This window comes from Haliotis cracherodii, unplaced genomic scaffold (assembly GCF_022045235.1).
Source record: "Haliotis cracherodii isolate W230 unplaced genomic scaffold, xgHalCrac1.p SCAF_11, whole genome shotgun sequence".
Taxonomy (NCBI): domain Eukaryota; kingdom Metazoa; phylum Mollusca; class Gastropoda; order Lepetellida; family Haliotidae; genus Haliotis; species Haliotis cracherodii.
In genome coordinates, this window is record NW_027266266.1 from 28,815,588 (window position 1) to 28,831,163 (window position 15,576).

A 15,576-nucleotide genomic window follows, 5' to 3' on the forward strand; every position below is an offset into this window, starting at 1 on the left:
CAAGAAGGGATTTCATACAGATATGAAAATGACCCAAGCTTCTAGTTATTTCACTTGACTGTGCGAATTTACTTGTAAAGGTAATTTCTGGCACTCCGATGCATTTGCCTGTGTGTGAGTTTTTTGCCATTTATACTCTATAGCTCGGTGCTTATGTTCAGCTTTTGGTTAAGTAATGGGTAAAAAGGACATTTTAATAATGATTGCCCTGAGCTCCATATATATAGATTAAATCAAATTAGTTTAAAAAACTTTTTAAAAAAACATTGCACAAACTTTCTGCATTATCAGAGGAGACATTGGAAATGTACAAGTTAATGGACAGACAAACAACCAGACAGCTGGACAACACACTACATCTTTCAGCCTGGTGTGCTAAAAATCAATCATTGTGGTACAAAGTGCTGGGTTCTGGAAAATGCAATATCACAGGAATAAGAGAACACAGATATTGCAAGTCTGAATGCACTAGGCTATTTCCTGTCTGAATACTCTAGGCTATGGTCTGTCTGAATACACTAGGCTATGGGCTGTCTGAATACATTAGGCTATGGTCTGTCTGAATACACTAGGCTATGGTCTGTCTGAATACACTAGGCTATGGTCTGTCTGAATACACTAGGCTATGGTCTGTCTGAATACACTAGGCTATGGGCTGTCTGAATACACTAGGCTACGGTCTGTCTGAATACACTAGGCTATGGGCTGTCTGAAAACACTAGACTATGGGCTGTCTAAATACACTAGGCTATGGTCTGTATGAATACACTAGGCTATGGGCTGTCTGAATACACTAGGCTATGGGCTGTCTGAATACACTAGGCTATGGGCTGTCTGAATACACTAGGCTATGGGCTGTCTGAATACACTAGGCTATGGTCTGTCTGAATACACTAGGCTATGGTCTGTCTGAATACACTAGGCTATGGTCTGTCTGAATACACTAGGCTATGTTCTGTCTGAATACACTAGGCTATGGTCTGTCTGAATACACTAGGCTATGGTCTGTCTGAATACACTAGGCTATGGTCTGTCTGAATACACTAGGCTATGGTCTGTATGAATACAATAGGCTATGGGCTGTCTGAATACACTAGGCTATGGTCTGTCTGAATACATTAGGCTATGGTCTGTATGAATACACTAGGCTATGGGCTGTCTGAATACACTAGGCTATGGGCTGTCTGAATACACTAGGCTATGGGCTGTCTGAATACACTAGGCTATTGGATATTTCTACTGGTTGACTTATGATTCCAGCATCGATATAAAATAATGCTTGGAAAAATAAAATGAATCATGATTAGTCACATAGATTCAATACTATTCCACATATGATCACAGGAACCAGACACACAGATTCAATGTTATTCCACATATGATCACAGGAACCAGACACACAGATTCAATATTATTCCACATATGATCACAGGAACCAGACACACAGATTCAATATTATTCCACATATGATCACAGGAACCAGACACACAGATTCAATATTATTCCACATATGATCACAGGAACCAGATATTCTGGAATATTTGCCACATCATAGATAAAATCATTTACAAATAAGATCATAAAAGTCAAACAAAAAGTAAATGATATTTCAAAATACCATAACATATCATTTTATAGTCAATGTTAATTGCACATTGAAATACAGTAACAGAGCATAATAGATGGTCAGTGGGTTTACTAAGCTGAGGTGGACTCGTAGAGGATAGATGACCATCACAACAGTATACATGTTTTCTCTGCCAACCTAACACAATCTATGCTGCATGTTTCAGAGTTTGAGAAAAGATTAGAATATGGTAGTTGTTTATGATTCATATTGTAAAAAAAGATTTCTTGAGTGCTATGCTAAAGAAAGCACAGTATCCCTTCAGCAAATTCAGGTGAATGAACGGGTATAACAAATGTGATTAATAAAAAATTGAAAATGTTGAGATAAAATATCAGTTGACATGAGGATTTTCCATTTATTTAATTGTATTTCCTGTTTTGCAAGACATTGTTTTATATGCAGAGATTAAGATAATGTGTGTACTGTCTTGTAAACTGAGCCAGAAATACCAATCAGCTGTACACACATTGTCTCCCAATGTACCGGTGATTCAGTCAAAAGTTACCCAATAATATGATTTTAAAGAATTTTGATGCAAAGTGTCTTCAACTATTATTTTATCAGGTGTAATATAAACTATGCAGATTTACTGTATATATTAAAAATAGTAGGACTACATTGCAGACTTTAGTTCGGATTTGTTGATAGGTGCTTGCAGTGACCAGATGGTCATGTTTTTTTGTGTTTGGGAAAAAAACATTGTGTCAGTGTAAAACTTGAGTTTATTAAAAGTGTACATAAATTTTGCGAGCCATGCTTTACTGCGCGCTCAGACAAGTTAGCACTATATTAAAGGGCACAATAGTGAGGGAACACTATTAATTAGTACTGCTAAAAGAAAAATTGGAGTGAACACTGCTATTTGGGACAGTAGGCATTTTGTGTGTAATAATTAATTATTTGTTCTGAACAGGGGACTGCAGTGGATACATGATGCAATGCACATCCAGTTCATACTCTACGTTCACATTAGTGATCTAAGTGAAATGATTGCAATGGATTTCCTATCTTTGACTGCTTAGATACTAATCATAGATTTGTTCGTCCAACAGAAATTGTTCTCAGATGTGCAAAAGCATGAAATATTTAAATACACAAATATCTAACTGTATGCTTCATCAAATAAACATTTTCACTGAATGACTGAATTCCACATTGATAAATGATGAGATGACTCAATAATGGGACATTTCAATATGGCTGATGTCGTGGCCATAATAACAATTTGGATCATCATTCTATTGCCTGGATCATATACACAAATGCCAACTTAATGAAAACATTTTCTTCCAAGAAAATGAAAAATAATGAACATATGTCATTGTTCACGCGAAACGCATATCTAACTGCACAAGAATACATTTAGAACTATCGGAGTAATTGGCAAGAATGGTGTTTTTAAACATGGTTAACATTAGCCATCATGATTAAAGTCAGATCAGAATTCTGTGAGTACATTTAAGGAATATCATTGTTTTGGTTCATTTGCGCTAGAAATCACCATTGATACTTATTTATCAAATAATGACCTTACCTGCATATTGCACAAGTAAATCTTGACAGAAAGTCAGTACAGAAACCGTTCCTACACATCACTGATGTTGATGTTATCCAGTCAGAATAGTTGGAGGCAAGTGGCAGGTGAGTCCTGACACATAGCAGTGTGTATCTGATACCTTCAGCCTCTACACAAGACAAAGCTGCCCCAGTCCTGCTCTACTCCCGGAAATGAGCACCTCCTCCACACAAACACAGGTCCTCCCTCTGGGACATCACCCACCAGCAGGCAGCACAGATCATGAGGGCCTTTAGCGGCAGTTGACGAATAACAGCATGCAGCTACACATCAACAACACAAAACAATTTCCAAGAGCGACAGGAAGTGAGGAAACTAAAGCCTACCTATGCTGGTTATAATAGTAGTGATGCACTGTGTAACCTCAGCGGTTATTGATTAATATCAATAGTAGATTACATTTGGGATATCTGAAACCTGGGTTTTAACAACACCTTCCCTATAACTGGACCAGGCAAAGTTGTAATCTGTGTCCAGCAAATGGGCAGATGTACATGGACCCTTCACTGCAGCCAGCAGGCCACCCTCAACAGCCTTTGTCCTGTCACACAGACCAAACTGAGGAAGCACACTATCAGTGTTATTGTGAAGACTATTATCACCATATAGGAGTCAGATCTCATTAGCAGCACATTCAGTGTGGCAGCAGCAACAGCAGCAGAACTACCACTGGTTGTTACCACCTCCAGCAACACGCTCCAGGCAGAGACATCTGTGTCACAAGAACATGCCACTTGGAGCCTGGCATTAACATCACCACCACACATGGCACATCCACAATACAAGCAAATACTTCTCAGTGGAGCCACTTCTCATATTTCTTCAGACATTGTGATAAATGGAAGCAAGATCTTGCTAACCTATCTTGTGAACTTTGAAATGAGATACACTCATAAAGCTACAAGTACTACTCTATGGAAACCTCAATAGCATTCTTATCTTTGTGTTTTGCTTGTCTCCATAATGCCTATAAATACTGCTTTATAGTCATTCAGATCTTTCTGAAAATACCCTTGATCAATAAAAGCCTGATATTCAGAACTTTGAAGAAATAAATCACTAAAGTCTAGTATTCAATGACAGAGATTAGAATTGTGCACCTTAAACATATTATCTGCTGCCCGTGTGAGTAATCAAACTGCGCCTCTCAATCAGTTATCACTCACAAACACAAGCTTCCTGTAACTGTTGCCAGTATCAATTACCACGTGATGGATTTTTGTCACTCTGGGTCAGCTGAGACTTCCACTGATGATCACACTCTAATGATCGCTGCCATTAATTTCATATGTGTTTCAGCCAATCACAGTTTGGGAATCAGGTCAGGTTCATATTGGCAAGCTTCCTCCAATCAATGAACTTCATCGTAAGCATCATGAGAGTAAACGTTTCATGACTATAAAACAAACATGTTATGTTCAGCTTCAATATCTGTGTGTTGGAGTAAAGCAACTGCTTTAGTATTGGAGAGTGCATGCACTCATTTCTTTCCAGGAGTACAGCATTTTCAGATAAATTGATTTATAAAATGAAAAATGATCCTGGTCATTATATGATGCCTTAGATTAACAGCTATTGTGTAATATTACTCAACACAATATTTGGTAAATTATTGGGAAAAAATGGTTCACTGCAGCTCACCTGCTGTAAATTGTTACATATAGCTTAGTGGTCAAGATCAATGCTGTCATATTGATGTCAAGATCAACACTTTAATGTTCATGTTCACAAGGATAAATCTGTTGTCAATTGAAATAAGGAATAATTATGAAACTTTGAGTTTGCATTGTGTTGACTCCCACAATAAAGTTGAAGTAAGTCAGATATCAACTCATATATTTCTCATGGTTGGAGATGTAGATGTAATTGAAACTGTTACCCATTAATACTGACAGAAATCAAACAATAGTTATCATTGTGTATAGTTCTAAGAATACTGCCTCTATTACATCATAGCCATAATTCCTATATTTTGGCTGTCATAACAAAATAAAATCTCCACTTTGTCAACAGACGCCTTCTTCGTTGTCAGTTATCTACCATAGTGTTAGGGGACCACCCTACCACACTCCAAACGCTTCCTGTTTCCTTCGCAAGTGCATGGCAGGAATACCTCAATTCATTCCAGTAACCAACATCCTAGATGCAGATGAATTGGGGGAGTGGGTGGGACTACTCCTGATGTAATAGATGTAGTATTCCTAGAAATATACACAATGAAAACTATTGTCCGATAATTCCTTTTAAAATAACTTACTTCTACGAGGGGTGTTCAATAAAGATTTCCCCTAAACCACTTAGGGTTATCATATTTGGTTGAAATTTCACATGTGTAATGATACATGTATCTATGGGTTATGTCTGAATTTGCAGCACCGAACTATTAATCTTACCACTTTTACAGGTGTTATGATCGAGTAGGGTGTAACAATGGAGCCAGTAGAATAGCGAGCAGTGATTAGGTTTTTATATTTGAAAGGTCCCACACCAAAAAAAACTTTTGATGAAATGAAATCAACTTATGGGGAAGATGCCCCATCATATGACGTTGTTAAACACTGGCATCGCCAGTTCAAGTGTGGTCGGACATCTGTGGAAACAGCTGCCATTCCTGGTCGCTCCCATTCAGCCATTGATGAGGACACTATCCATCAAGTGGAGACCGCCATTTTGGCAGACTGACGTATAACTGTTCGCCAGTTAGCACAAGATGTCAAGATCAGTGTAGGGTCTGTGGAAAAAATCATCCATGACAATTTGAACATGCATAAGGTGTCTGCACGATGGATTCCCAGGTTGCTCACACCTTTCCAAAAGCAGGAATGAGTCCATTGCTCAAAGGATCTTTTGGACATGTGCCAAAAAAAACAGGCAAACTTTTTTGACAGACTTATCACACAGGATGAAACATGGGTCCATCACTATGATCCTGAGACTAAAGTTCAGTCAATGCAATGGAAGCATGTGGAGTCACCACTCCAAAAGAAGGCACGTGTCCAACCCTCTGCAGGCAAGGTCATGCTCATGGTGTTTTGGAACCAGCACGGAGTAGTGATGATGGATTTCTTGGCAAAGGGTACCACAATTACAGAGGCTTTTTATGCTTTTTAAAGGGAAAACGTTTCACAGATGATGAAACACTGATTTCTGAAGTCAAGTCCTGGTTTGAGACGCAAAATGAGGGCTTTTACAAGCGAGGTCTCCATAGTTGCATAAAACGATGGGAGAAGTGTGTAACTGTTGGTGGTTCCTATGTGGAGAAAGACCTATGCCAAGTTTCATTTCACTAGGTCCATCGGAAGTGGGTCAGGGGAAATCTTTAATGAACACCCCCCGTATTACATCATAGCCAGAATTAACAAAAAGAAAAGGCGAGATCTGGTATCTAGCACCCCCAGATAGCTGACAGCCTTGATTATAGACACAAAGAGAAATGGATAATGGATGCACTATACATGACATTTTCCATGAAAACACATAATATTGGCATTTCTGTGATCTCACTTCCGGTACTTTAACATCACATCCAGTAGTGATGATGTCACTTTTGGTAAAAAGCATGCCACTCTGAGAAACCGGAGGCATGCATCTTTTCATCTAGAAGAGACCATGGTGGGAAAGCGTAAGTGAACAGTGAAAAATGTCAAGATGAGGAATGTCAGTGGTTGCTGTTAATCCACTGAAATACATCAGGATGAAGGAACCATTCTGTGGGAATCACATTGTTCCTCTAGGAAAAACAATCTGCCAAGATGTTGAATTTCCCTGGAATGTGGTGAGCTTCTGCAGATGATTGAGTCTGCCAATCCGAACAAGAATGTCTGTCATTAAGTTGCTTTGAATGAGCAACAAATCCAGGTTCAGTATCTTGTTGGATGGAGGTTGTACCAATTCCTCCAGCTTGAAAGATCTTGTGGTGTTCATCCAAGTTTGCAAAGGGCGTAACTGAAGCCTTAAGCCCCTCAGCCCTCTGAGAAACCCTAGGTATGAGAGCAACTGTGTCAGAAATATGGTGTTCTGTTGGAGTTCCACCACGTCTTGGTCTACCAATAGAAAAACATTATGTCGCCATGGAGTCTGAGCAGACAAAGATAAACCCTATTATCAGGGTGGTCATCCGAGTAAATAGCCTCGGTGTTGTCTCTGGAGTCGTTAGGGTAAGGCTGAGATGACCTGTCCTTCTAGGCAAGGGTGCATAGGATCTCATCAGGGAGTGACATCTTCTTTTAGAATGATCCCAGTGATCTCTGGGAGTATAGGCAGGTTTGCCTATAAACCTTTGACGTCAGGTTAATAATGAAAGCCTAAAATTTCTCCTTATTATTCCAATTTACCTCATCAATGACTGTGCTCAGTTCCTTGGCTCCGGTGACATAATAGATTAAGCAAAAACAGGCTTCTTAAAAGGTTCAGGGACAGAGTGACGTACTTGAGCCAGTCAATGGTGTCTTTAAGCAAAACAAGTTGGGATGACCGAAGCTAGTAATTCCTATTGCATCTTGAGGATCACCTCTAAAACACTGGATTACATCTAATATTCATCAATAGTTCTTTCTTGTGGGGAGGGGGGAGAGATCATATCTATATTTCTGATGTCCTGTTACAGAGAGGAGTTTCTGCCCAAGAATGCTGTAAGCTCACAAGAATGAACATTGGAAAGATGTATATATGACATCTGTACAGTACAGTACACACACACAGCCACTCTCACCTGTACATGACACCTGTACAGTACAGTAGTTGTCAGCACATTCACTCACACACAGACAGCCTCTCTCACCTGTACATGACACCTGTACAGTACAGTAGTTGTCTGCACATTCACTCACACACAGACAGCCTCTCTCACCTGTACATGACACCTGTACAGTACAGTAGTTGTCTGCACATTCACTCACACACAGACAGCCTCTCTCACCTGTACATGACACCTGTCCAGTACAGTAGTTGTCTGCACATTCACTCACACACAGACAGCCTCTCTCACCTGTACGTGACACCTGTACAGTACAGTGGTTGTCTGCACATTCACTCACACACAGACAGCCTCTCTCACCTGTACATGACACCTGTACAGTACAGTAGTTGTCTGCACATTCACTCACACACAGACAGCCTCTCTCACCTGTACATGACACCTGTACAGTACAGTAGTTGCCTGCACATTCACTCACACACAGACAGCCTCTCTCACCTGTACATGACACCTGTACAGGTATGCCATCAACAGTAGTTGTGTTCCAATGAGCATCAATTTCTGCACTGTTTTTGTAATTTAATGGTTCAGTATTACATTGGATAATAAATCAAATTTTGACCTCTGTGACTTCTACATGCAACACTCAATTGTCGATGATTTTATCTTGAGAGCGGCTACTTTAGGGTCGATATATTTCACATCCACATACAGCTGGTTGGACTACTGCTACATCCACAGTACACTACACAGTTGGGGGTACTCCCACTCACCTAGTGACTAATGAATAGCTCTAAATGTCACTGGCATCAACTTCACACTTCTATCTGAGGCATATAGATAAATGAATTCTGTAGTATATCATCTCAGGGAAGACATGGAGACAAATGTATTTTTGTAGTATATCATCTCAGGGAAGACATGGAAACAAATGTAGTTTGTTATTAAGTAAATCATCTCAGGGAAGACATGGAGACAAATGTAGTTTGTAGTATATCATCTCAGGGAAGACATGGAGACAAATGTAGTTTGTAGTATATCATCTCAGGGAAGACATGGAGACAAATGTAGTCTGTGGTATATCATCTCAGGGAAGACATGGAAACAAATGTAGTCTGCAGTATATCATCTCAGGGGAGACATGGAGACAAATGTAGTCTGCAGTATATCATCTCAGGGAAGACATGGAGACAAATGTAGTCTGCAGTATATCATCTCAGGGAAGACACAGAGAGAAATGTAGTCTGTGGTATATCATCTCAGGGAAGACATGGAAACAAATGTAGTCTGCAGTATATCATCTCAGGGAAGACAGAGAGAAATGTAGTCTGTGGTATATCATCTCAAGGAAGACATGGAACCAAATGTAGTCTGTGGTATATCATCTCAGGGAAGACATGGAAACAAATGTAGTCTGCAGTATATCATCTCAAGGAAGACATGGAAACAAATGTAGTCTGTGGTATATCATCTCAGGGAAGACATGGAAACAAATGTAGTCTGTGGTATATCATCTCAGGGAAGACACAGAGAGAAATGTAGTCTGTGGTATATCATCTCAGGGAAGACACAGAGAGAAATGTAGTCTGTGGTATATCATCTCAAGGAAGACAGAGAGAAATGTTGTCTGTAGTATATAATTTCAGGGAAGTCTCAGAGAGAAATATAGTCTGTGGTATATCATCTCAAGGAAGACAGAGAGAAATGTTGTCTGTAGTATATAATTTCCGGGAAGTCTCAGAGAGAAATGTAGTCTGTAGTATATAATTTCAGGGAAGTCTCAGAGAGAAATGTAGTCTGTGGTATATCATCTCAAGGAAGACACAGAGAAATGTTGTCTGTAGTATATAATTTCAGGGAAGTCTCAGAGAGAAATGTAGTCTGTAGTATATAATTTCAGGGAAGTCTCAGAGAGAAATGTAGTCTGTGGTATATCATCTCAAGGAAGACAAAGAGAGAAATGTAGTCTGTAGTATATAATTTCAGGGAAGTCTCAGAGAGAAATGTAGTCTGTAGTATATAATTTCAGGGAAGTCTCAGAGAGAAATGTTGTCTGTAGTATATAATTTCAGGGAAGACATGGAAACAAATGTAGTCTGTGGTATATCATCTCAAGGAAGACATGGAAACAAATGTAGTCTGTGGTATATCATCTCAGGGAAGACATGGAAACAAATGTAGTCTGTGGTATATCATCTCAGGGAAGACACAGAGAGAAATGTTGTCTGTAGTATATAATTTCAGGGAAGTCTCAGAGAGAAATGTTGTCTGTAGTATATAATTTCAGGGAAGTCTCAGAGAGAAATGTTGTCTGTAGTATAGAATTTCAGGGAAGTCTCAGAGAGAAATGTAGTCTGTAGTATATAATTTCAGGGAAGTCTCAGAGAGAAATGTAGTCTGTAGTATATAATTTCCGGGAAGTCTCAGAGAGAAATGTTGTCTGTAGTATATAATTTCAGGGAAGTCTCAGAGAGAAATGTAGTCTGTAGTATATAATTTCAGGGAAGTCTCAGAGAGAAATGTAGTCTGTGGTATATCATCTCAAGGAAGACACAGAGAGAAATGTAGTCTGTGGTATATCATCTCAAGGAAGACACAGAGAGAAATGTAGTCTGTGGTAACCCAGAGTAGCTGTGAAGACATCCAGACTTGGGTGGAGAGTAAGTCTTCCAGCATTCTGACTATGGTGTCTAGCAGTCTGTGGAAGAGTCCGACCTGATCCGTCCTAATAGTCATAGGAGTCTTTCCAGATATGCTGTCATATGATGTCTGCAACGGTGGAATGATGTGCCTGATTCCGGCAACAAACCAGTTGATATATGCGCCAATGTCCATTGAATGTCTTGACGCCATAGACAAGTCTTTGATCCGGGAAGCAGGTAACATGACTTCAGTATTAGGGCTGCGTACTAGCTTCATAAAATCTTTGCCCAAAACTTGATGATCCGGAAGTGGAGAGTCATGTGTTTTATACAACTTCCGCTTCAATGGAGGTAAGGGTAGCCAGTCATCATGACTGAGCTTGAGTAGACGCCTGATCCACCACCTTGCCTGCATAACTTGGCCACGGCAATGTCTGGTGGATATGTTGAAATGATGTTGGAGCATGACATCCTCCATATTCCGGCATTTCAAGCCCCCTTTACAAAGAGCTGCGACCTTTGTGCCACCTTTGAGCGATCAAAAAGGGAAAATCATGTATCTATGTAACAGTTCCAGCCGTTGTTCAGCAGTAACTGCTCGAGTTGTTCAGCGTCTGCAACCACAGTGAAACACTGCAGGTACACGCTCTCCATTAATAGGCAAACTGTGGAGGCATTACAGGTAGCTCAAAGGAGGCAGAAGCATTGCCATGGTGTCTCAAGGGTTCCCATGGTCACCAAATGGAGGCACAGCGGTCGCCACAGTCATCGTTCAATGCATGCTGTTGGTCGCCCAAAGGAGGCACAAGGCAGACAGAAGCATCGCCCAGATTGACGGGAAAAATATGCAACAGAATGCATCTTTTACCTGGTTACCATTTGAGGACCACTGTGTCTTCATTCTGCAACAACAGCAATGCTTGTGCCTCCCTTCTGCCTCCTTTGAGCCACCTTTGAGCAACCAGCCTCCTCGGCGACCTTTATGCGACTGTTTTGAACATGTTCAAACATTCACGGAGACCATGGCGTCCATGGCGGTGTTTGAACCTCCTGTGTACCACCTTGGAACGACCTGGGCCTCCAACGACGACCTGGCAAATGTTATGGTCGCACGCAGGAGGCACAAAGGTCGCCATCCTGTCTAAAGGCCCCATTAGGTGGTGAATTTTCTGCCATTGGAGGTTGGAGTACAGGCATAAGGTGATATAACTCCTCAATGAGTTCCACAAAGCTGTATCCCTCTGTATAATCGCTGAGGTGAATTGTCAGACTGATTAACCTCCTCATATAGGTCCTATATATTCCTGGTAGGGTTGGATGTTCGTCATAATCCATACAATCAATGTGTTCCCTGTGCAGTTCCTCATTCGCTGGTGTCCAGGATTCCGCTATGAGTAAGTCTGTGCGGCTTGTGACGACTGCCCATGTATAACGGAACCTGTACGGAAATGATGGTCAATGACGGCCATCAACGTGATAGCCTGTCCCATTATGTAATCTTCGGCTCGGTCGGTTTGACGGTCCCATGCAGTCCGACATCGGCCTGTGTACCGTCGGTTGATGGCAACCATACGGTTGAAGTGATGCTGGGCTACCGTGGAGTCTGTGCGGTGACCGTTCAGTGTCTTAGCTGGGGAGTATGGCTTTGCAGTACCCTCACGGAACCCAAGCGGAGATCTAGATACCTAGTTTCACGGGAGGGTAAAGCTTGAGAGCTTCTACCTGGCTGGGTGGTATGATCGTCTGGGGCAGGCCCTATGGCCATTGCTGTGGTATAAACAGATGGCTGTCCCACATGCGGCCTCTTCTTAGGACTCTTCTTAGCCAATACTGTCTGCTTCTTCTGAAGCATCTCCATGTCCTGAGTTATAGCTGATAAGCGTGACTCAAACATCAACTCCATCATCTCCTTTTGTTGTTAATTTGAAGAGTTGTTCATAGAGAACGCAGGAGATGATTCATTTGCCGTAGTAGGTGGCAAAGGCGCTGAGACAGAGACAGAGGCTAAGTCAGTGTCAATAGCTGCGATGACGTTGACTTTCTTCTTAGCTGCTTCTCATCTTCTAGCCTTAGTTAAGGCTTCTGCTAGCTTGGTGAAGGCCTTCTTAGACAGAGCACTGATCGAATCTTGCCTCTTCCATGCATTTGGCCTCTCTGCATTGCCAGTAGTTGCTGTGAGGATCTACTGTGAACATAAAATGGCCACACTTCTTGCAAGTAGGAGGAGAGGGAAACTCCATGACGACCTCACAAACACCTCATACCAGCTTTATACTAACATGAGTACGATCGCCACCAAAATTTGCAGCTTTAATATTGATTTAATATGTCTGTTTTAAGAAAACTATTGAACAATCTTAGATTAATGTGACTTTAACCAAGTGCTAGATCGTTACAACTATTACAATAGGTGTTGACTCCAGCACACACAGGAAAGAAATGAGGTATCCCGCAATTACGCACGTCAAAGCTTGGGTTGCTATATTTGGAACAACGTATTGTGTGTAATTGACAGTGAAGAGGACGTCTGTTGAAAATCTGATAATTTAAATAGTGTGACTAAGGCAAAAAACTGGATTTATGGCAAAGATGTAATAGAGGTAGAGGATTCGCATGAATTATATGAAATTTGATTTAAAACATCACAAGACATGATGATTTACCATCTAAATTGTATTTCCAAGGCATTGCTTTAAAAGCAGAGATTATGATTGCTGTGTGTATTTTCTTATAAGCTAAGCCAGAAATAGCAATCAGCTGTACACATGTTTTTTACCAATCTACCGGTGATTCAGTTAAAAAGTACCCAATGATACAACTTCAAACTGCAACAGTCGAATGAAATTTTATCTGAAATTATTATTTTATCAGGAATAATATATCCAAATATTGCGTTATTTTTGCTGTAGCTTTCAAAATTTATATAAATACTATTGCATGATATTTTTTACAAATGGAACAATTTGACCAGTCACCGTAGGGACTTCTCGCGTGACATGTATTCCAATTATGAAAACTTTATGTTGACAGAAAAAAGTCAAACTGCCACAAATATGACCTTTAACGAGTCAAGGTATGGCATATATGATATATGCATCTATTCTCTGTCAATAAGAGTTTGCTTCAAGGCATCAATTGCAGTAATCTGACCATGGTTGCTATAACTGACGGCGAGTTGTATGATCTACCGATCACTTCACATATGATTTCACCGAAATTACTGTACAATATTGAATGAAATTTGGAGAATTTTTTTTATGAAATACATTACAAACATTAGCCCAGATTTTTACAATGAACACATTTTAATAACTAAAAAGTAGAGTACTAGGATTAAACTGCTACTTCAGGTCTACCATGCATTACTGCAAGCTGTAACTAAGTTAGCACTATACTGAAGGGCACAAAAGCAAGGGGCACTGTGTATCATCTCACAGAAGGCATATCGAATTGGTATATCATCTCATGGAAGGAATACAGGCAAAAGGTGTATGCAGTAACATTATCACAGGCAAGGCAAGGCAAGGCAAAAAGGCAAATATCATATGTTGTATTTTATCTCGGAAGGCACATAGACAAATGAAATCTAATCTCTGTATTCCCATCTTAACTTACAGCATGAGCCCAGGACTGGCATATAACTCTTCGTCAGTTGCCGGTTGAGGGAGTCAAATTAACACACACCTGGACTGGTTGTACTAATGGATGCCATCAACATTCTGTTGTGTATGACACATTCTGTTTCCAAGGTAGCACAGGAATGATGTTCACACTCAGACAACATTTGTAGCCTCATGAAATATCATTCTGCAATATGCACATTTTGTGATGCATGTATCATGGAACTGTTCTGGGTGAACAATACCTTCCAAATGGTGTGCTGGTTTTCTTGGGGAATTAGTCAGCAAAGAGCCGGAGTCACAGGAGACTAATCAATATTTTATTTACAAGAACAATTTACAATATACTTAGAAAATAACTGAGGGTGCCACAGAGAGTCGGTACAACACTCTGGGCTGTGGGAGAGAGGTCTGATTGGTAAGAGAGTCAAACCCCTTCTCTGCCCTATCATGTTGCTACAGAATGTATTTAACAAAAATTTGAACAATAAAAAGGAATGTGATTGGTTGATACACGATTGGTTGTGCCCTATGCTAAATGAATGGCTAGACAGAGGGGAATACTTAATCCTGTTAATCCTGTTGGACTGGCGCTAATCTTGTTGACATATTTACTGGATGCTTTGAAAGAGATTAAGCTGACACTATAGACGAGCTTGTGTGGGGGCTAATCCTTAATGCCCTATAAACGTGCTTGTATGGAGGCTAATCCTTAATGAGTCTGCTGAATGTTATTCTAATATAGGTGATGACAGATTTACTTAAATAAAATAGTTCAAGGTAATCTGTAAGACTATGTAGACATATCTTTTGTCTGGGAGATGGGATCTTGATACCTTAGGCTAGCATTTATCTAAAAGCTTCAAATCATTTAAACTATGTAGACGTAACCCTTGTTTTATTGAATAGTATGTCTAGAAGATGTGCTCCCATTACCTTCGGCTATCATCTGTCTAAAAAGCTATAACTGAAACTACTGATATTTTATATGTGCATTTTACCTAATGACAAGTATTACTTGCTAAACTATTATATGAAATGATGTATAAATATTACACCATGATAACTCATAAAAGCACTTGATGTGGATCTAAATATTATAGGATAACTTAGTATAAATGTTACACCATGATACATGCCTGAACTACAGAATCTGACCTGTATTTAAGATAAAAATGATGAGTGGGATTTGTTTATAACTCTCAAAATAACATCTTCAAACATACAATGCCATCAAGTTGCAAGCGCAAGTTCGAATCTCCAGAAATGATGTCATGATAGAACAATGTTTTATTGTGGAATAAACTACACTTTGTTCTTTATTGTTCTTTGCGATTTATCATGTAGCTATCTTATATTATGTTATTTATATCTTGAATGGTGGAGTACATAAGATTAATACCAACATAGTA

The 15,576-nt window shown here is 39.9% G+C and overlaps 1 protein-coding gene across 4 annotated transcripts in view; it reads right to left on the minus strand.

Moving 5' to 3' along the window:
• The window catches only part of LOC139456398 (calcium/calmodulin-dependent protein kinase kinase 1-like), a 160,170-nt gene that overhangs the window by 57,588 nt on the left and 87,006 nt on the right, over positions 1–15,576 (minus strand). Inside the window, exon 1 of one of the 4 annotated variants that reach the window (XM_071238093.1) lies at positions 3,165–3,237. The exons of the other annotated variants lie outside the window; for them this stretch is intronic. Within the exon in view, the coding sequence (XP_071094194.1) occupies positions 3,165–3,223 (59 nt within the window). The 5' untranslated portion in view covers positions 3,224–3,237. Of the gene's footprint in view, positions 1–3,164; positions 3,238–15,576 lie in introns of those variants that run through there. 4 annotated transcript variants of the gene reach the window in all.